This window comes from Ciconia boyciana, chromosome 15, assembly GCF_034638445.1.
Source record: "Ciconia boyciana chromosome 15, ASM3463844v1, whole genome shotgun sequence".
Lineage (NCBI taxonomy): Eukaryota > Metazoa > Chordata > Aves > Ciconiiformes > Ciconiidae > Ciconia > Ciconia boyciana.
In genome coordinates, this window is record NC_132948.1 from 7,371,988 (window position 1) to 7,394,204 (window position 22,217).

A 22,217-nucleotide genomic window follows, 5' to 3' on the forward strand; every position below is an offset into this window, starting at 1 on the left:
CAGGAGCCCGTGCATCCAAGGCGGGACTTGATACAGGACTAGCGGCCGGCTGGGGATGCACGCGGTCCCCAACGTGCCTCCCAACATGCACAACGGGACGGCCACGCCGCTGCCCCGGCAGCTGCCACCCCCCAAGCACCACGCATGGCAGGGTCATGCTCAGAGCCAGGGGACGGGCAGGACACTTCTCCTGCCCGCTGTCTCCTCAGTATTAGCATTTGTCCCATTAAACTAAGTCACTTCTGGTGTCTGCAGAGGTCAGCGAGCCTGCAGTCCTGAGAGCGTAATGAGAATATGATACATCTGTGTGTAATTTCCCATTCTAATTATACCCTTTTGTCAGCAGAAGGGATGACATTCGCTCTGCCGCTTTTCAGCCTCATACGCTGGGCCAGTGGCAGCATGAGGACGTCTGTCCTTGCTTGAGGGGACATGAGGCTTTCCCTGGGGACACCCCTGGGAATGGCCCATCCCCAGGTCGTCTGGGCCGCTCTCCAGGTGCAGACCCTGGGGGACCCGTTGCTCTGGCAGGCAGGATCCCACCCAGCAGGGACTGCAGCGATGCTGGCGCTGGGTGCTGCAGTCGGGCACCGCAGCCCGTCTGGGTCCTGCACAGAGAACCACGTCTGGCTGCGGTTACTCTGCCGGCAGTTCGGCAGCTGCCCCCTGCCCAACCCTCTGCTGATCCCAGCTCCTCCTGCTGTAATGTCATTGGGGGTCATATTTATCCAGATATGGCTTAATTTCCAACTCAACCAAGTGGGGCTGTGGAAAAGGCTTTTTTCTGGGCTCTACCTTGCTTTCCAGCTTCTCTGCGGTCTGCCTGAGCTCGCTGCATGCCTGCTCGGATTTTTCCAGCTTCCTTCTCAGCGCCGCCAGCTCCTCCTAGGGAAGATTGCAAAAAAACACACGTGGAGAGCTCCCGCATCCTCAGTTTATTTATGAAAATCTTGTTTTCTGTTAAAAATGAGTGGGAGAGACATAGCTGCCTTATTAATAAAATTTACCAGGCAACTTTGAAGGCTGTTCACTGCAAACTGCTGGGACTACAGCTCCTGACGTGAATTCCATCGGAGGGAATATCAGCTTTGGTGTGCATACAGAGCACGTTTATGAGAAAGAAGCAAACCTCAAAAGCCTGGGATGAACAGCCAAATGTCTGAATTTTGCTCATGGAGTGTTCCTGGGGCCCTGGCAGGCTATCACAGAGCGGTTGCAAAGGCACATTGTTTTCTGTGATTCTTTTTCAGGCAGCCTGACTGTAACGGCAGAAAGAGCTGCTCGGTGCAGCCTTGTCCTGCTTTGATGTCCAACACTGAGCAGAAGCAGAACGTGCAGAGTTGTGATAAAAACAGAGGTTAACGGGTGATGGGGCCTGATGGATCCCAGGCGGGTTTGGAGAGAGAAACAGAGGCTTGGGCAGCTTTTATTTCGTCTGAACCAGCCTGAAAACAGCTTGTTAAAACCTCACTAAGGCAAGAGGAGGAGCAGGATGGCGAGGAAGACGGACTACGAATTTAGCGCAGGCCTCAGACAGTACGGAGGGGCAAAAGGTGCCTTTCCCGGGTCAGCAAGTGCCCATTACCGTCTCCCATCACCAGCGGCAGCTCAGGCGGAAGGCAGCACCGCTCTGGGGACAGTACAGAGCAGAGTCCCCTGCGTCAAGGATGCGTTTGGCTGCTCATCATCCATCATCCCCCAGACTGATGTGGGGCACCCGTCCCCAAGGGGCTCGGCTCAGCGGACCCAGCCCAAGCAAGCTCACGGGGGGCACGGGGAGGGCAGTGAGGCACCTACGGCCCTGGGACAGAGCTTCAGCTGCAGGGACATTTGCTACTGTCCCTGTAAGGAACGAGAGTTATTTCTCCTTCCACAGCTCTGCAAAACACATTACTTGGGGGAAAAAATGCAGTGCTAAGAATAGATGGCGACTTCTGGATGGTCAGCAAAACATCTCTGCCCTGGCAGAAGTGACTTCAGTTTGACCGACCCAAAAGGCAGAGCCCATAAAGCATCTCCCGTCCCACTCCATCCCGTCCCACCCCATCCCATCCTGTCCCGTCCCATCCCATCCCATCCCATCCCATCCCATCCCATCGCCTGGTGCATACTTCTTTTGCACGGAGCTGCTCCTCCGCAAGGTTAACGCTGAGCAAGGGCCGCACACGGCTCAGCAGCTGCCACCAGGGCCAGTGCCTGACCGCCTGGAAGACCACCAGGTTCTTCTGGATGCAGCGGATGGCGAGGCGCTGGATCTGCGGGGAGACACGGCTGGCAGTGCCCCTCGCCCAGCCACGGCTGAGCCCACCGGGAAGGACCGGGCTGGGGCACCGGGATAGAGAGGGATGAGGTGGTGGAGGAGCTCTGCACTGCAGGGGATGGCAGCGCAGCATCTTACGGCTGCCCATGGGGCAGGGCAGAGTGGGTACCCCTCAAAGGAGCAGCCTGCTCTGCTCAAAGAGCTGCAATTTGGATGCTCTGGGCTCTATCACAGCAGCACCAAGCCTGTGCTTTGGTGGGCACAGGGCATCCACAACCTGCGGGATGGATACCTTCAACCTCTTGAACTTCTGACGACCGAGGAAGCCCTTGCAAGCAGCCTGGAGCAGGATCATCTTCTGGGCTATCAGCTTGTCGCGCTGCTTCTCCAGTCTGGAGATGACACCCGGCTTCAGGAAAACCTGACAGCAAGCAACGGAGGTTATGCACCCCTAGGACAGGGTCTGAAACCTGCCCGCGGCCAACGGGACATATTTCTGGCTAAGACCTGGCAGCCTCCCCTGTGACCTGCAGGAAACCGAAGGTCCTTGGACCGGCCAGGACCAGCGAGTGCAACCACTGCACCAGCCCGAAACGCTGGGCTGGAAGGGGACTCCAGCCCTTCCTGGCCAAATCCGCAACACGCCTATCTGCCCCTATCTGCCCCCGAAGGCACCTGAGGCAGCTCTGGCACCGACCTCCCTGGGGACACTCAGGGCACAGCAAGAGGGAGCTGTGTCCTGGCTCCATCCCATCCCTGATCCCGGCAGTGGGATGTCTGCACATCCCGGAGAGCTCCTTCCACCCGCCCCTCCATCTCCTGCTCCCGGGCATCGCCAAAACAGGGGGTACGGGGCTGCCCAGGTCCCCCTGACTCCCCGGGGACTGGGCTGCTGAGTGCCCTTGGGGATCCGGCCCTTGCGCTGTGCACACGTTGGTATTTGCTCTCTGTCCCTGCCTCTTCTCATTCCTCCTTTTTGACATAGGCATCAATGATCAGAAGAAGCTGCAAGTCCTTGAAACTCTTCCCTTGGGCCACTGCCCATTTCCCACCCTCTGCATGGACGGCAGGGCTGCCTCTGCTGGAAACAGCATTTTTGACAGCGTACACACAGATACACACAGGTAACAGCAAAGATGCCAGTTTACAAGAGGAAAAACAGAATTAACCACATCATTTTCTTTAACTGAACTTGTCAGAAACACCTCACAAATGATACAGATTCGCTGATGCCATCAAATTTAGCCTGGTATCGATCTCTCAGAGTGCATGACATCTCTCGGTCATTGCCTGGCGAAGCTCTCAGGATATGGGACCAATCACTCCTGAATATTGTGCACCATTTGCATAATACAGCTTTAATAAAAGCTGAATTACACTTGTGAAGCTGGTGGCGTACTTAAAGAGCTGCGTTTTAAAGATGCCAAATTGAATCAAAGAACAATTCCAAGGAAACTCACTTTCTTGAGATAATGCTATGATTGCTCCACCACCTATTTGATTGTCTCATTAATGTCTGTATTAACTTCACAAGCCAGCGAGTTTTAGAAGCTAGTACAAAATCAATGCTCAAAGCGATGGCAAAACTAACTCCTCTATAACAAGATGTGACTGGAGCTGCTATCGCAGTATTGATTAACTACAAGGGTTTCACAGAAGAGATAATTGCAAACTGCACTGTGCAGGATAAAAGAAAGTTATTTTGCTCCACAGAACCGTTTCATGAATTCTTTCTTTATAGACTCTGAGGGCTGAAGGCAAGCACGCATGCAAAATTAATTTTTCTTTGAGATTATCGCATTTAAGTTCAAATGTTGTTGCTGCGACAACTCTTGCACCTGCAGCTGCCTGGCTCAGCAGTGTTAACCCCGGCCCACCAAAACCATGAGCTGCCCAAGCCTCATTTACTCCCATGAGACATCAAAGGTAATTAGGAACTTAAATGCCATGAGGGGCCAGATTTCAACAATTAGGTACACAGTTTATCCAGGGTAACGCTTTCAAATGTGCATTAGGAGCCTTCCGCTTTGATTTTCGGTGAGGCTTGGTTTCCCAGCCCAGCTGGGTGCTGCAGGGAGCAGTGGAGGAGAGGCTTTCTCTCCAGTTTGGGAAGCTTTGGGCAGCTGGCAGCACCCAGCGTGGGGCTGGCTGTGCCCATACGCACCAAGAGCAATGGGGAAGCAGAGACCGGAGCCGTCGTACCTGGCTGCGTCCTATGGCGATGCTCTTCTTCTCCAGATCCAGTGCCTGGAAGAGCTCCTCTATAGCCTGCAGAGAAGGAGCACATCTCAGAGTTGCTCAGAAAACATTTACACCCTGGCACGAGCCTGCTGAAATAGGGCGCAGAAACCGCCAGTCCTTACGGGCACCCACTAAGGGTGCATCCAGCTGTGCTCTCGTTTCCTCCTCCCCATGCAAAAGCGCACCCGCCCAGCCCCAGAGCAGCCTCCAAAACGGCTGCCCCAGCCCTGAGTCCTGGTGTGAGAAGGGCTTTCTGCCCCGGAGGCTTTTGGCAGGACGGGGAGCGGAGATCTGCAGCTGCATGCAAGATTTTCCCCCTTTTGCTGCCATCCCTGGGCTGGACGGACCCGATGCACGGGTGGCTGTGGAAGGAGGCTACTCAGGGGAAGGCAAGACCCATCCCGGCCCGTCCAGCCAGGGTCCAGCTGCACTGTGCAGCTGCAAGCCCTTGGTGCTCCCCTCCCACCTGGTCACCAACAGCTTGGCCCGTGGAGCCGAAAGCAGCGGGGAAAGTACCGAGTTCCCCCCAGAGCCTGCTGGTGCAGAGCTGAGCCCCTGCGGGGAGGCAAGCAGGAGATTAGTCCTGATCCGTAGGAGAAGCCGGAACTCAATTACTCTGAGCTTTGGACCGACATGCCAACATAACAGCCAGCAATACCATACGTTTCCCCAGGGCAGCAAACGCTATCTGGATGAATGGATGATTTGAAAACCCCAGAGCTACAGAAATTGTAACAAAAGTCCTCTGCTAATACTTCACTTTATACAACATCCTCTGGCAGCCTCGCGCATCTCCTCCTTGAAGGACAAACCCACGTGAGAAATATTTCGGCACGGCCCCGGGAGCACCTTGCTGCAGCAGAAATGCAGCCCTAGCCCTCGCCAGCAGCCATGCATGCACCAGGGCGAGGTGGGGACGGAGCATGCGAGTGCACGGGGGACGGACCACTATGGTGCACAAAACTGTGTGCCACAGGCGAGGAAGCACCAGCACCGCAGCCGTGCCCCGCTCCTGTGGCACTGCTGGGACTGGGGCCAGGCGCAGGGCTGCGTGGGATCATCCCATCCCATCCCATCCCATCCCATCCCATCCCATCCCATCCCATCCCATCCCATCCCATCCCATCCCCAACAGCGGGGTCAGTTATTGCTGCACCATCACACCCTCGCTACAGACAAGCATCTCTTGTGCTCCAGCGGCCGAGTTAATGCAGCTTACCGGGAAGCAGTCTCCAGCTAACAAAACCACATGGCAACAAGCTCCAGGGAAGATGGGATTTTTCAAATCCCCTGCTTACACGCTGCTGACGAGGCACCCTCTGCCTCCTTACAGCATTTAATAACAATATTGACCTTTTCCGACTGTCAAACTTGTCTTATTAAATCCCAAGGTCTTAACTGAATTTGCACACGCTGGCTGGCAGTTTGCACAACAGAGCACGTGCCCATGTTTAATTCATTTCCTCTCAGCTCTTCCCGGCTGTCAGTGCTTCTCGGCTCACTCATAGCCTGTTCCAGGGGAAGGGGCGGTTCTCCCCAGTTTTTGCTACAAATTTGTTATGAAACAAATAAAACCGGCAAATCTCCGCCTTCATTCCTGAGCTCCTTTGGCCTTCAGGCTTCGTGGGACGAGGCAAGGATCCACCACTGCGCTGCTGCTTTACAGGTAATGCCCGGTCCCCAGGAGCCTCCATGGTCCCTGCTCCGTTGGGTCCCTGGGAACGCTGCCTGGCTTGTCCTCAGCCAGCCGGTTTTTGGGGGAGCCAGGGCAAGGGACGGGGTGCCACCACGCTGGGCCAGAGCAATGCACGGATCCTGCCTGCTGCACATACCTCCAGTCCCACAGTTTGTGCCCTGTCCTGCAAAACGAGACCTACCAGGCATGCAGCCAGAGCACCGGAGGACCGAGGCACAGCCCTCAGCAAGCAGGAGTTTCAAAGCCGTTTCCTCTTGAGTATTAAAAAGAAGCAATAACAGGCTTCATTTCCAGGCTGATTTCTCCAAGTCCTCTCCACGGTGCAATAACGTTGGCAAATGCAGCCCACACCAGACATGCTTACTGCCTTTGGAAAAACAGTCCTCAGGGGGAGAAACTCCGGGACGAAGAGCCGAGCTTGGCTGCTCTGCCAGGTTGCTGGAGGACCCGCATCCCTCTGTGCTTGGGCATGCGTGGGAAGGGTGAAGAGGAGCAGGATGCAAAGCCAACCCCTGCAACCCGGCGCTGCATGAGGCTGCACCCACACAGGATGCAGCCCCACTGCCAGATCACTCCTGATCATTGCTAGGGAGCTCCGACCGCCCAGAGCCCGGACGTACGGCTTGGCCCCGCAGACTCCCAAACCCAATCGCCGTTTCTCAGCAGCACTGCGAATGCTGCTGAGCTACCCTGAGCCTTGCTGAACATGGTTTTTCTCCTTCATGCCTAGTTCCTGAGGACAGCCTTGCATTTAAGAAACCCCCGGACCTGCACTGACAACCCTGCTACTAAAGCTCCGCAACAGCTGTCCAGATGTGTGCTCCCACCCATGGCAGGTCCTGCAGCAACAGAGCAAAGGAGCATCACCCACAGCTGTCGGGAGACGCGGGAGCTTGGCAGCCCACAGACCTGCAGGTATTGACCCTACAGCAGTCAAAGGAATAATAACAGCAACACCGCATGCCTGAGTGAGGCAGGGACTGGGAAAGCAGCTCCTGTCCCCGGGCAGGAGATGCTGGCATGACCCAGCCCATTTGGAGAGAGGACAGCCAGGCTCACGCAGGGTACAGGCAGTGCCAGCACAGGGGCTGCCTGCCGGGAGCTCCAGGAATTGCTCCTCATTGCAAAGAAAGCCCTGACCACGTTGGGGAGGGCTGGAAGAGCTCTGGCACCAGCAGAGCCCTGTGTGGGGGTCTCAGCCCACGCTCCCCAGGCCAGCCTGGGACGCACCTTGCTCTCGTCCGGCACCTCGTAGGCAGAGGTGTACTTCTTCATGATGTCCGGAGCCAGGACCTGGAAGCGCCTTCGGAACTGGGTCAGGAGCAGGTGATCCGCATACCCTGGGGGCAGAGAGACATCTCTGGGGGACGCACCAGCCCAGGGGCACGTGGCTTGCACCGAAATGTCGGGGAGGGAACCGGCGGTGGAGGCTGCTGCGAAGGGCGGCACGTCCTGCACACAGCAAAGGTATCGCGGGTGGTGGGGACGGGGGAAGCTGCCCTTAGCAGAGAGAAACCCCTGCAGCGAGGGCAGGGCGGAGGGAGCAGAGAAGCACTGGAGATGCACTTGAGGTGGCCAGACACCATCCCAGCACCTCTGTCGTGCAGGAGATGCCCCTGAGTCTCCTGCACGGGTCCGTCTCCCCCTGGCATGGACTGTGACCGTGGTCGGTGCAGGTCCAGCCTGATGCACAGATGCTCCAAGGGAAAGATGCACGGGAAAACCCCACCGGAGCTGTGCCGCCTAGCAGCACCGCATGCTGCGGGCAGGAGAGGGGCCAGGAACCCCTGCAAAAAGCAGCAATAAAAACCCAGGGGGTTTGCTGAAGTGGGGCTGGCAAGAGGCGGTTGATGAGCAAAGCGTGGAAGGGCTGAGCTGCCGGCAGGGCAGCACCAGCAGGCAGGACCAGCACGGCGGGCGGGAGCGGTGGAGGGCCGGGGTGTACCGATGCGGTGGAGGCGCAGGGCATCCAGGAGCTGGGTCCCCTCCAGCTGGGCTCGCAGGGCCGGCACATCCAGCCGCAGGTCTGCGTCGGGCGGTGCAGGGGGCCGAGGGACCGGCCCCTCTGCCCCCTCTGGCCCCGCTCCCGGGAGGAGGCAGTGGACGAAGTGCAGCTGGGACCGTCGGAGAAGGTTCGTGAGCGCGTCCTGCCAGGCAAGCAGAGGTCAGCAGGGCTGGAGGGGGCTACGGGGCAAAGGGGCAGCACGTGGCGAGAAACGCTCCCCGTGCACCCACTGCAGGGTGTCTGGGCAGGTGAAGGAGTCATCCTCAGAGCCCTCAAAGCTCAGGTGCATGTTAGGAGCAATAGCTTCGGTCAGAGAGGTGAGCCTGAGGTGCAGGTCACAAATGCTGAGCAGGACCCTTCCTCTTAACACACCACATTTTCGGTTGATGGGCTACAAAAAGTTACCAGGGTTGAGGGTTGCTGGGCAGGGGTTTGCCAGGGACAGCCAGGACCACAAAGCGGGCTGGCCAGGGAACCTACGGAGACTGAGCCTCGTCTGCTCAAGAGGGTTTAGGCACCTAATTATGGCCGAGATCAGCCCGAGCTTGGCACGTGCCCAGCCCGGAGGGCTAGTCTACTCGTCTGAGTGCTTAAGAGGATTAAGCGGCCGCACAGCAAGGTGCGTGTGTAATCTGCTTTATGATCTGTTTGCCTGGGATGCTTTCCCTGAGCAACAGCGGTGCTGGGGAGGCTCGTGGCCACCCGCGGCCAGAGCAGAATCCTGGGCCAAGAGCCCTGCGGGGAACAGAGCCGCACCGGTGACCCCCAGCCCCGCGGTGTGGAAGGTGCCTGCCGAGGGGTGCGGGGCTCCTAAGGAGTGTGTCTAAGGCAGGGTCTCAGTGTGGGGTCAGGATACGCAGTGCTGCAAACACCCCGACCTGCAGCCACGAGGGTCCCAGTGCCCGCACTCACCGCCTGCAGTTTGAGCTGAGCACACACCGACCTCTTCTTCACGGCTGCAAAGCTGTTGGCGAAGGTCTTCCTCACGCAGCCGTTGCGGTGCAGGACCGCCTGGGAGCGTCCCTCCAGCCCCGCCACGGCGCGGCAGGCCAGCGGTGCCCGTGAGCGCGGCAACACCAGCTCCTTCACGGCATCTCTGTCGGGGCAAGCAACAAGACGGGGCGGTCAGGCCACAGCAGTGCCGGCACCGGGGAACCTCTGCTTCCCAGCCCCTTCTATGGGGACGCAATGCCCTGCACCCCAAATTTGGCATTGGTGCTGCCACAGAGCACCTGGCTGCGGAGCAGAGCAGGGGTGCCGGGACACCCCCCACCCCCTCTGTTCCCCTTTGGTTCAGGCACCGAGCTGTTCACCATTATTAAAACTTCCCTGAATTGAAGTCCGAAACAAAATGAGCTGGGAGTGTTTAAGCAGAAGGGTAAAATCGTCCCATGAGCGGAGACAACTGCAGCAGCTCGATTATGTTTCAATTCCAATTTAGTTTACGAGGTTCCTTGAAGCAATGGGGAAAACCTGAGTGGTTGCTGCACAAGGAGCTGCCCTCAGCCGGTGATGTCTTGAGGCCCTGACCCGTGCTGGATGCTCAACCTCACGGCACTGCGGAGCCAAGGACATTGCGGGGTCCCCCTGTGCCCCCCAGCCCCCACTGCCCACGCCTGCAGGAGGGAACCCCCACTGAAACGTCAGTGCACAAGATCTGCTGACTCGAAGAACCCAGACAGCTTTGATGGAGAGCTATTCACCGCAGCGTTATTCACCAGCTCGCTCCATAGCATCTACTGTGATCACAACGCGTACATCTGGCTGTCAGTCAGCCCAGGGGCTTGATGGCTGTAAGTCAAATCACTTGACATCTGCTCCCCCCACCTTAACTAAACTCTCAAGATTCCCACAAAGCTGGGTTGAAAGTTGTGGTTTTTTCCAGCTTCCTTGCAGTTTTTCCCCCAGGTGGAGCTGGACTCCGGCAATGCAACACTGGTGTTGGCAGATGCCTCGGGCTGCCCCGCAGACGGGATCTGCTTGAGATCCCGTCCCCTCCTTGCCCACCCGAGGCTGGATCGGCTCCATCCCCTGGGCTGTGCACTGGGCAGGAGGTGGGGGGGCAGGCAGGGACCCCTCGCAGCCAGTGCCAAGGCCATTGCCCACCCTGGCTGACCTCAGCCAGGCTATGGGTCCTGTCCTCCCCATTGGGATGCCTCACAACCCTCTGCCTTCCCCACCACGAACCACCTCTTGGAGCTGGGACAGGTTTGCAATCTCCAGCCCCAGCTGGAGCAACACGGCTTACGGTGGGCGTCATCCCAAACCACTCTCACGGGCACAGGGATGACCGCCGACGCCGTGGCAGACCAGCCCTGTGGCACCCTCTTGTACTTACACCTTGGACCGCTGCAGCACCTGGATGGCGTTTTGTGCCGAGAGGTTGAGCTTGGCTTTGCTGACCCAGCCCGTGAGGTCGTAGCGCACGGGGTCCGTGCCCAGCTGGTGGGAGATCTCAAAGTGCAGCGCCTGCTCACACCTGCGCATGTAGCCATCCCCTGCGACAGCACCCCAGAATCGCCCGAGAAGAAAAGCCCAGTGAGATATTTAATTTGCTGCATGGTTTCTTAAATTTCCAAAGCTAAATGGCGATGCCAACGGATGGGCAGCCGAGCTGACCCAGATTTACCCTCCTGATCGGGTCCCTTCGTGGCAAAGTAGGAGCACAGGCGGTCGAAGGCAGCGCCGTCCCCAGAGCCTGGGATCAGCACCTCCTCGTCCAGGATCCACAGTAGCCCCCTGCGATCAGTCCCTGGGCTACCAGGCAGCACCTGTGGCTGCTGAAGGGAGATGGCCCTTGGTGACAGGGGACGGGCAGGAGGGCTGTGGGCAGCCAGCTCCAGCCACAGCCGTGCCAGCCTGCTCCCACCCTGCTCCCCCCCACCTCTGCCCAGCTGTGTCCCTCGCCTCGGACCAGCCAGACCAGGGTGAGGAGACCCTCCTGGCCTGATCCAGCTCTGGGCATCACCCATGAGACCCCCGCAGTCACACAGTGTCCCGGAGAGGCCAGTCATCCTGGCTCTGCAGCCAGGCTGGGAGAGGTGCCCGGGGAGCAGGGCTTGACCAGGAAAGGTGCTTGTATTTTAAAAAATCAAAAAGGTCTTGGTTGATGCTGTGCCCTCCCCTGCAACACCCCGGGCTGCTCTCTGCAAAACACGCCACGAGGTCCCACCCTGCCTCTGAAATCCTCACTCCTCTGAGCAGGAGGATGCTTCAAGCATGGCCAGAGCAACCAACTCCCACCGTGGCCATGGGGACAGGTTACCTGTGAGGAGCTCAGGTCGATGATGGACAGCGTAGCCAGTGGAGAGCGCTCTGGAAGATCAAAAGACACCTCAACATTTTCCTGGAAAACATTATTTAAAAGCTTGCTTCAGTCAGGGTCTGGCATCTGAAAGCCAAGAGGAGATATGTTTGCATGGAGGGGGAGGAAGATGGTGCGAGCCCTGCTCCCGCTCGGCTGTGTGGGGACCCGGCACCGGGGGAGCGGAATAGCCACCGGAGACACCTCCACCGTGACGCGGAGGCATGGCCGCATCTGCCCCGCAGGCAGGGCTGTCGGGACCACCGCACCCAACGGGCTTCTGCAGCGCTTTGTGGATATCAGGCAAGCTGCATAAATCATGGATATGACAATAACGGAAGATTTAACGAGAAAGCACCAAGAAAACAATCAATTATTTAATTTGCAGCTTGCAGGCATTGTTTCCCTTTCTCAGCTGAGGGCTTCGGGCTCACCCACCACCCGCGGCTCCAGCACCCGCTCCCGACACCCCTGCCCCATGCCCTGGAGCGTGGGGAGCCCTCCAGGAGGGGCGGGTAAGCACGGCTTGCTCTTGCTCACTTGTGAACAGGGGATGTTCAGCAAGAGTCTCTCCATGGTAACATGGTGAGATGTTGCTCAGGGATTCAGGTTTGCAGCCTGAGCGTGCAGGTGGAGCAGAAAGCAGCAGCGGGGGCCCGAGTTTCTTCCTCCAAAGGGCGCGTGCCGCCATACCATCACCCCCATGCGTGACCCAGCTCTGGGAGTAGACGGGTCACTAGGGCTCGGGCTCACAGTCGCAGTCCCATGGCTCACAGGGAAACATCTTGCACCAGGGCAGCCATCCTTAGCCAGCAACAAAGCCAAGGCAAGGTGAGCCTGCTGAGCCTGCTGTCATTTCAAGCTTGGCCAGTAACTATATATTCATCACTAGTGAAGAGCACATATATACTTACTTGGCGCAAGTGATGTGTGAATATTAAGCCATGGGAATTCAACTATTTTCCCATGGCTAGAGGTATTAAAGTAACTTCTGCAAGCTTAATAAGTTCATCTCTGCTTGTACATTTTTCAGCAGCTTATTTCTGCAATAATTTATCATTTTCCTTTCTATTCTCTATTATTCAACACCTGAGGAAAAACTCAGCTGCACCAACAGAAGGGCGTGAAGCCTCCTGAGCTGGAACAAGCCTGCCCAAAGAGATGCCCAGACAGCCTGGCATTTCTAGCACGTCAGAAATACCCAAGAGGATCCGTGACTGGGGCAGTGGGTGGACGAGAGACCCAGCTCAAGGCTACCGCTCCATATAGACCCCTCATTTCTGCAACGCTCCTCACATTAAAGCTGCTGAAGTGTGTCATTCGGTCACACCACAAGGACCGTTGGGTCAAAGGCAGCCCCATCCCCAGGTGCTGGGAAGCAGCTCCCCGGGACACTGCTCCCAGCCCTTGCTCCTCACCTCTCTGTACCTCTCCATTTCCGACACAAAGGTTTTCTCGTAGAAAAGAGCCTGCAGACGCTCGTGCACGTAGTTGTGGCAGAGCTCTTCAAAAGTAGCCGCTCGCTCGCCCCGCTGGTGCCGAGGGTTGTGAAAGCCAGGAGTGTCCACCACTGCGATGGAGGCCATGGAGAGGTGCTGGGAGGAGAAAGACCTGGGGAAAGAGCCGCACACACCATGGGGTTTTACCCACAGACGCATCTGAGCTCTGCCTTCAGAGGTGACGCCGCCTCCTCCCCCCGACGTGCACGTCCCTGGGTGGGCACCATCCCACCCAGCAGTGACCAGCCCAGCGCTTCCCACCTCCCCCCCACAGTGTCTCTGGTCAGGGAGAACCTGCACCTCCCGGCATGGCTCATTCGCTTCTCCCTTACACTTCACCCACCTCTTCTTTGATCTACTCAAGCCAGCATCTCCTCCCAGCCTGGATGGAGACATGTGGCACGGGCTGCTCCTGACCTGGCCTAACGAATACTTAATGGTGGGGTGGGATGAGATGCCACCCTTCCCACGTTTGGCCCCATCCTGGCATTCTAGTTATTTAAAGTACTACATCTTCACCCAAATGTATTAAGTTTGATGGACCAGTTGATTCAAAAAGTGGCTAAACTGGCACGTGACGCCAACACTGAGGACAATGTCAGTGTCCAAAGCCCCGGCTGCCGTGCCGTGCCATGCCGTCTGCAGCATTTCTACAGGGGATGCTGCCAATGTTCAGCTCCTGAGGAAATCTCTAACAGGAACTGTAGCCCGTTACACACGTGAGCTGAGAAGCAGACATCAAGGGGCTTCTTGGGAGAAAGAGAGATGTTGTTTACTTCTTCAAACGTTGCTTGCAGCCATTTCCAGTACTTCAGATAAGGACAGCAGGGGATTCTGACCCTGAGAAACCTCTGCGATTGTTTTTAATGCATATTTCTGAAACAGCCATTGCGTTGTGTTGCTTCACCAGCTGCAGTGCTGCCCCTTCCCCAGCAGCCCCGCCAGCAGGGCAGCCCTCCACTGCGTCAGCGAGATTAAAGGAGATGCATTTCTCCTTGATAGCAAGGCACCAAGGATGCCAGCACCTCCATGAAAGCAGAGGGTTGAATGAAGAAACAGAAGTATATTTATGGATTGCTTGCAGAATTTCATAGCAGCACCCCCCTGCAGTCGGAGTTGAAAAGAGTGATGTTCACCATCAACTCACTGAGGAAACAGCATTTTCATGATGCACTGAAACATGCCTCTTCACCTGGATCATTGCTGCAATGGTTTAATAGGCTTTGGTGGGCTGGTGTGGAAAATAAAGATGGGCAAAACAAAGCTACCTTTAAAGGCAAGAGGAGACCCGGGACACATCCTGAGTTAATGCTGTTATTCAGGAGAATCAGCAACATTTTGCTCTTCTGTCAGCCCTTAGAGCACCATCAGCAATTTCCCTTTGGAATGTGGTTGCTAGGAATTACAATTAAAATATTCAACTGCAGGTTAAAATAAACCTGCAGCGACAACACAGAGTATTTTTGGGCACCAGTTTTTATGTGGATGCTGACTTCAACAAACTGAGTTGCGCATCATAACCAAGAAAACGGAACAGTTCGGGGGCCTGATCCTTACTCCGGTGTTAAATTATTCCATTTATCCAAATAGATCATTTTGGATTTACACCACCTGAAGAAAGAGATACATCAGGCCACAGAGGATGTCCTTCCCATCGTGGCTCTCCAGATGGAAATAAGCAGAGTGAGGACAAACCGCCGGGGCAGAGGAAGGTGCCGCCTGCTCGGCCGCACCAGCACCCGGCAGCAGGACACGGACGCAGCCTCCCAGGGCACCTCGGCAGCTCCTCTGGTGCCAGACCCTCTCACTCTTGACATCTCGATCCTCTGCTGTGATCAAGCTTTTACCACAAAGCGACTCCTACCACGCATCTGCAGGGCTCGCTGTGGGATTCCCTGACTGGTTTATTGCTCTGCCCGTACTGGTAACCTTGATTTCGGTCTGCAAAGTCACATCTATTATTAATAGGTAGCTGGGCTGCTCCTCTCAGCGCTGCGATGCTCTCCTCTCCGCCGCTCGGTACGTCTGCCCACGGTGCTGCCTCCCAGCAGGCAGCGTAGCAGCTGCAACAGAAGTGGTGCCAGCCGGGCGCTGCCGGGTCTCCATGCCAGGCTGCCCGTGCCGGCAGGAGGGGCAGGACACGTGCTGCCCCGTGCAACACCCGGATGCACAGAGACTGCAGCTCCGTGGGGCCCTTTGCCCCCAGCGCCGGTTCGCGTGGGGCCGACGGCCCGCGGAAGGTCCCGAGGGCGAGTGTGCTCTCCCAGATGGAGATTTTCAGATAACTTTCTTTTTTCAGCAGGCAGCGGGTGCCTGCTCCATGCCTCTCTCCGGGGAGCCCCCAGCAAAGGTTCCTCTTCAGCAGCCCCAGGAGAAAGAGCCATCGCCCTCAGACACCCTCAGCGTAGCACCCAGCAGCTCCGTACCTGTTGATCAGTGAGACGACCGTGGCAAAGAGCTCTTCATAGAGACCCGAAGCCATCCCCTCCACGCACTCCACACCCGTCATCTTCGGTCCTGGCACAGGCAGAGAGAAGAGCAGGCAAAGACAGATCATTTATTTCCAGCCAAGTTCAGCCTATGCGGAGCTGAGCCGGTAACAGGGGATTCCCTCCCTCGCTGGGCAAGATAACCCACACGGCTCCCAGCCTCTGCCTGCCAGGCACGGCATCTCTCCGGTTACACAAGCCGTGCACATCCACCCGCCTGCCTTCAGCTCCTCTAGTGCCTCCTGCCTAACGTATATTTAAGAAATAAAACTATTGCCATGTTAAAGGCCAGTTCTGCAAGTTCTTGCCTTTATCAGAATAACTTGATGGCTGTAATTCTGCCCCCAAGGACGAGCTGGGCATGGAAATGCCGACCTTAAAGCCGGGCGGTATCTCACACCCCCACCACGTGTATGCTGGATCTGCCTCCGTGAATTAGATCCATATATTAATTTGAGGTTTATAGCGGCTCAGCAGCAGTTTGTCCAGCAGCAGCACAACTCCCCGCCATGTCCAGGTCTCCTTGCGGCACGCGGGTGCACGCAGCACAACGCTGGTGTGGCTTCACTTGTGGGCACGCGGAAGGATGGCCACCCTGCTGCCCTCCTGGTTTGGTTCCCCCCCCCACTTTTCTAGGGAGAGCTCTCACAGCATTTAAGCCACATCACTTATCTGCCAGTGGCACTATCTGAATTCGCCTGATCCTCGGGTGTCCCTAAGGAGTGACAGGCAGGGTCAGCTGTAGAGCTGAGGGTAGCTACATGACAAAGCACCGTTAACAATTTAATTAATAGGAACATACTTAAATGGACCTCACTGCCTGAAAAGAAAAGTCCAGAGCAGCACAGAGCACAGCATTTCCTTATCACCCATAAATAAAGACAAAAGGGATGCAGCATCCCGGTACCTGCCGGGCTCTCCTCCGCCAGGGGCAGCCGGCTGCCTCGTGCCGTGACCTGCGCCAGGATCTGCTTCAGGTGGTGTTTGAAGATGGCGGTGGTGAGCTCCTCCAGGTCGCAGCCCAGCACGTCTGCGGCATTGCTCGCACACTCGAATTTCATGAACTGCTTCCTGCCAACTGGGGAGGGGGATTCGGGGGGCACGAACGGGTCAGGCAGAGCCAGCCCGAGCGGAGCCAGGCACAGCCTCAGCACCTCTGGCAAACATCCCTGCCCACTTCCACGTGCAACCCCTCAAAATCAAAATCAAAATAAAATAAAACAAAAAAGGACTGCTGTTTGCAGCGTGGGATGGGGAGGTGGGTGGAGGTGCTGTACCACTGCACCCCACTTTCCTTCCATCCTCCCAAGGCTGCTGGATCAGCCCTGCCCTTGCATCCCTAACGGGCAGTTTCAGACCAGGCACTGCCCTTGCTGACCTGCTCAGAGCAATGACCCTGCAGACCACAGCCTGGAAATGCCCTTTGGGCAAAGAGCTAGCCTGGGCAAAGAGCTAGCCTGGGCAAAGAGCCAGCCTGGGCAAAGCAGGCGGGAGCCATGCCGGAGGGCAGGGAGAGGGCCTCTGCTCCCCAGCATCACTTGGACGCTTGGCTGAGACGGGGATGCAGAATGGCTATCCATCAACCCACATCAAAAGATGGTTTCCGCCTTGAAGGCATGGCTGCTAGGAAGAGTTTTAGCATTACCTCACTCCTGATCTGTGTAACATCACTAACTGAACCGAAAAGCTTTTTCCTCCTTGAAGTCCATCCGCCTCCTCCTGCAATCCCTTCTCCTTCAGGGACAACCCCCGTATCTCTCTCTAGGCACCGGACCCGGTCTCGGTGGCCCACCCGGCTCCCGCCCCTGCAGTGTGCAGTACATGGGGCTGCCCTCCCTACGCACTTGCTTCTGCTAACAACAGCTGTAAGGATTTTCTCAGCTTTGCAAGACACTTATCATATTAAAGGCTGGCTGACTCGAGAAAGGTTGACAGATTTGTCCCTTGGGCAATCATTTAGCATAAGAGGACCTTCGGGTTTTTTGGTCAGAAGATAGTTCAAAAATTCAAGGATTTCAAATCAATGCTTTTGAACCTATTTTCCCCACTAGAGTGCTCCCCAGGTACTCAGAGCATCCTGCCTGCCCAGCAAGACCAGGCAGAGAAGAGACATGCTCCAAGGAGCTGTTTTGAGGCAATTCAGAGCGAATCAGGGACGAGGTGGGCCATGCGACCTACCCAGGCTGCTGCTGCGAGCACAGCATCAGTAACATTGTGCATTTCAAGAGCTTCAGCGGAGCAAACTAGCAGATGTGTTTATGGAAGCTGATGGGATTACGAACCAATCCCTCAAAATCCTGGATCACCTTCCTCAGCCCCAGCAATGTTTGCTGTCCCCGTCAGCCCGAGAGCAGCACTCCTCGCAGCGCCGTCAGCAAACAGAGCTGGCACGCATTATTTACACCCAGCAATAGCAATTCCAGCTTAATGATTAAAATCAATAGGGAAGCAATCTGCAGGATAAATCCTTTTACAAATCCAGGAAGGAAAGGTGCTGTGGAGGCAGCCGGCTGGCGCACGCTCAGGAACATGGGGGGATGAGCAGAAATGAGAGCAGATGAGCAAAGTCGCCCAGAGACCTCCAGGTTTTAGGTGGTGGCTGATGAGGAGCTGGCCCGGGGGCTCACAGCTACGATGAGCCCTTAAAATACAGCAGGCGGCTTGTGGCAGGGGACAGGGTTTGGGAGGGAGAGCAGGAGATGGCCACATCCTGGCCAGCCCCATGGGGGACCAGGGTCCCCCACCCTTGGCCGAGGCGCGGCACAAAGCAGGGCCAGGGGCTGAGGAGTGCTTCACAGCACACCCACGAGAGTCATCCCCCCCTTTCCCTTCCCCTTTGATCTTTTCCCATTATTTTTTATTCTGACTGAAGGACTCCAACATCAAGCGCTGTGCTGGAGCAGACAGAGGGATTGCCTCAACAATCCAGGCTTTGATTTATTTTGTTTTCACTTGTTTTCGTCTGAGCTGGCTGGACAGAGGCTGATCCCCACCAGACAGATCTCCACGCGCTGCTGCACACCGAGGAGCGGAGGGGCTGTGAGGCCAGGGCTGCACAGACCTGCCCCAGCGGCCGGGCTCCCGCAGCCAGCATCCCACACTAGCCCCTCCAGCACCCCACACTAGCCTCTCCAGCATCCCACACTAGCCCTTCCAGCATCCCACGCCAGCCGCTCCAGCACCCCACGCCGGCCGCTCCAGCACCCCACGCCGGCCGCTCCAGCAGCCCCAGGACAAGCAAGGGACTCCGCTCAGCCCAGCCTGCCACAGTGCAAAGTCCTCCCAATGGAGCAGTTGCAAGTGGGGAAACCAGATGCCCGCGCCATGCTGGTCTGGTGTGGAAGATGTCCTGCTGCCCTGGGCAGAAGGATGCAGCCATCTTTCACACCTCCACAAAACCAAACAGTTGCTGTCTGACTGGCACGTGGTGTCGGAGGCTGGCGTGATGCTGCCCAGCGTGCCAGTACCCCCTGGACAGGTTCCTTCCCCCATGGGGGGGTTGGCCCTTCAGTGCTCTCCAAATTGCACCCTTGCTGTTAGCAGCTGGTGTGTGCTGAGTCAGCAAGTCTGGGGGCACGGCCGCTGCTGCAAACCCCGCTGTGCCTGCGGCTTGCCCAGCTGCGGATCTGCCCAGCCCGCAGCCACCGGCCCCCCGGCAGCCCGCCCCGGGAGAGGCCGGGCACCATTTCACACTTCATGAAATATAAACAGCGGCAGCGGCATGCAGCCCTCCTGGGTGTGATGTGACCGTTGTAAAACACGCCAGCTTTAACACCTAAAAGGTAATTACTTCGGCCCATTTAATATTTAAAAGAACCAGTAGGAAAATACAGGGTCAGCACCAGCTTTGTCTCGCTCGCACACCCACGCACGCTGCCTGGGCAGCAGCAGGGCTTCTATTTTTCATTTCAATTTGGGAAGCTTGGGGAGCAGCAGGGATGCCCGGAGGGGCTGGATCCCGTCCCCCCATCCCCATCCCCGCCGCTGCCTGGGCTGGTACCCGCGAGCCAACAGCAGCGGTGCCCGGGAGCGCAGGGGAGCTGCACCACGGGCTCACTGCCGGGACAGGGCAGCTCAGCCTCGCCACCAGCCCCCTTCCCACGCAAGCCAGCAGCCCCGTTCACCTGCCTTCCCAAGCCCCCTCGGCCGCTCGGGGCGCATGTTGTCAGCCTGTCCTTTTTCTTCCACTTATTTTGTCATTAAAACATTTGCACTGCTAATGGGACAAATAAAAAAGCCCATTTGTTCCTCTTTATTACCCTGGGAGGGGACAGGGAGAGAGAGGATGCTCCTCCTGGCTTGAATGGTTAATTTATTTGTCCTGCACTAAATTCTCCAGTCTATTCTCTGTTGACCCATTGCCTGATGTATGACACATTAAAGCCTATATATAACAAAGGGAAGAGCTGTGTAATAGCATGATTAAAGAAATCTGCCATTCTGGCTGCATTTCCCCGACTGTTTGTAATAAAGATGTCAGAGCGCTGAACAGATAGTGCCATAACTTGGCGTGCGGGGAGACAGCCCACCCGGACCAGGAGCCATGGTGGTGATTGTAAAAACCTCCACGAAGGAGAGGCAATGTCAGCAGCAACCCCTGAGCCAGCCCCCCCCAGGCCCCCGACAAGCCGGCAGCAGCAGCCGGGCTCCAGCCAGGACTCCAGCTATTCCCAGAGTTTTCTGCTCCCGCTCCCCTGGCTCTGAACCCCAGACCATGGCCAGGGCACAGAGAAAATCCAGCTCCCATGCTGAGCAGGGATGCGCCAGGGTGCAGACCCCCCAGGGCCCTGCTGCCCGCAGGGCTGGATCTCCCTCCTGCTCCCTGCACGGGGCTTGAGCTGCTCAAAGCACAATTTCCAGCAAACCTCCTCATTTTGCAGACCCGGGCAGCAGACCATGCAGCTCTGCCCAATTCGTGCTCCAAACCGGGGTCCCTCTGCCCTGGGGGGGTGCATCATTCTGCCTAAATCCTCTTGCCGGGGGAAAAGAAATCCTAAGGACATCCTCTGGAGTACAGAGGCTTGTGGCTGGATGGTCACTGCACTATGATCCAGCCCCTGGAGACTGTGTCACCCTGGTTTAGGTCTTTCCCATGAAGCCATCAGGCTTCATCAGGGCAAAACTATTGCTCCTGACGGTTGCAACTCAAAAAGCACAGAGAGCCACCATCCTACTGAAAACAGAACATGCAAAATCAGCTGCGCTTCCCTCTGCGGCAAGAAAACCCAAGTGCCAAAGAGCAAAAAGGCTTTAACAGAGAGAAAGAAAAATTGGCAAGATTGAGAGGCCAGCCCTAATGCAATCCTTTCCAAGAATCATTTTGATGAACGATGCAGGAAAGCATAGGAGCCCTTCCCGTCAGGAGTGAGGTAGCCTTTCGCTCACCTGCAGCACAGAGCTACGGCAAGGCCAATGATTTAACTACACCCAAGGCCACCATTGGGCGCCAGCCCGAGGACAGCTGCTCCGCAAAGGAAAAGCAAAGCTAAAGCAGGGGCAGAGGCTCCTTGCGCTGGGTCCTGCTCTCTCCTCTTCACCTCCGACTCCAGCAAGGCCATCGCAGGCGGTGCCGGGGAACATGCGAGTGGCACCAGAACCACAAGCAACGATGCCTGAGCTTTCCTGGCAAACCCGTGTCCTCTGCACTTACAGGAATCCAGGGGAAAGGAGGGGCTGCAGCGGGCTCCCCCTGCACAGAGCAAATTGCAAAGGCTTACGCTCTGCAGGCAGGTGTCCGAGGGCATTGCAAGGTGGAGTTGCTGGGAGAGGAATGATCGGCACACAGCTTCACAATGTTGTTTTATGCAATTTACTGCCCGGCCCCCTCCGTGCTCCTCTCCCGATGGCAGCCCACACGCTGCCGGAGCAGCGGGCTTGGGCTGTGCCGGCAGCAGTACCGCAGCTCCGTCCCTGCCACCGGCACGTTTTTCCCTCTACAACAGTGACCAACCTGGGGACAGATATATTTGTCACAAAAGGGAAACTCTGGCACAGTGCTAATTACGGATACGCTGTTCCCTCCTCCTTTTAGCAACAGGCAGCGATAAAAAAATTATGGTAAATCTGAGCATTGAGCTTGGGTGGAACTAAGAACAAAGTGTCATTTCCACATCAATCAACGAAAGGTCACCACATCTCGGAGGCTGTAAAATAGCAGCGATAACGCAGATTTAAGGCTTTTTTCTCAGCTCTGGTGAGAAAGCAGTAAGTCACCCGAGTCCATTCCTGATTGACATCTATGCTCAGAAAGCTGCATAATTAGTGCCCGTCGGATCCTGTCAGGTGCTCTCCCTCTTAGGTTTTGATGGACGTCCCCATTACTGTACTTGGCTAAATGGCTTCCAGCCCTTCTGGAAACTTTTCATTTCACAGAGCTAAAAGGGTGGTCAAGGGGCTTTCATCCCTGCTGCTCCTGCCAGCCCTACCTGCCTGCAGACCCTGGAGAGACACGGCAGGGCACAGCGCACCGGCATGTGGGACCCCGGGGGCTCAGCTCCTCCTTCTGCTCCAGCCCCGGCACAGCCCAGGCCCATCTCACAAACCGCTCGATGCCTCTGTTTCCTGAACAGGGACGCTCCTTCTCCTGCCTCCCAAGGGAGCGATGCTGCAGCGGTGGGGCTGCGCAGGACCCAGCCTGGGCCGTGGCAGCCCGCAGCTGCCAGCAGCTCGGGCATTGCCCCCTTGCTACTTGCTGGGGGTCTCCCCTACCGGACCCCACAATCC

At 56.8% G+C, this 22,217-nt stretch overlaps 1 protein-coding gene across 1 annotated transcript in view; it reads right to left on the reverse strand.

The window, feature by feature from the left end:
• MYO18B (myosin XVIIIB) overlaps positions 1-22,217 on the reverse strand; it is a 75,906-nt gene that overhangs the window by 41,716 nt on the left and 11,973 nt on the right. Inside the window, exons 12-24 of the mRNA XM_072879992.1 lie at positions 16,402-16,572; positions 15,432-15,522; positions 12,925-13,117; positions 11,468-11,548; positions 10,832-10,979; positions 10,541-10,700; positions 9,115-9,298; positions 8,143-8,344; positions 7,428-7,537; positions 4,463-4,528; positions 2,553-2,681; positions 2,112-2,255; positions 796-885 (exon numbers count right to left, since the gene is read on the reverse strand). Of these exons, the coding sequence (XP_072736093.1) occupies positions 796-885; positions 2,112-2,255; positions 2,553-2,681; positions 4,463-4,528; positions 7,428-7,537; positions 8,143-8,344; positions 9,115-9,298; positions 10,541-10,700; positions 10,832-10,979; positions 11,468-11,548; positions 12,925-13,117; positions 15,432-15,522; positions 16,402-16,572 (1,769 nt within the window). The remainder of the gene's footprint in view (positions 1-795; positions 886-2,111; positions 2,256-2,552; positions 2,682-4,462; positions 4,529-7,427; positions 7,538-8,142; positions 8,345-9,114; positions 9,299-10,540; positions 10,701-10,831; positions 10,980-11,467; positions 11,549-12,924; positions 13,118-15,431; positions 15,523-16,401; positions 16,573-22,217) is intronic.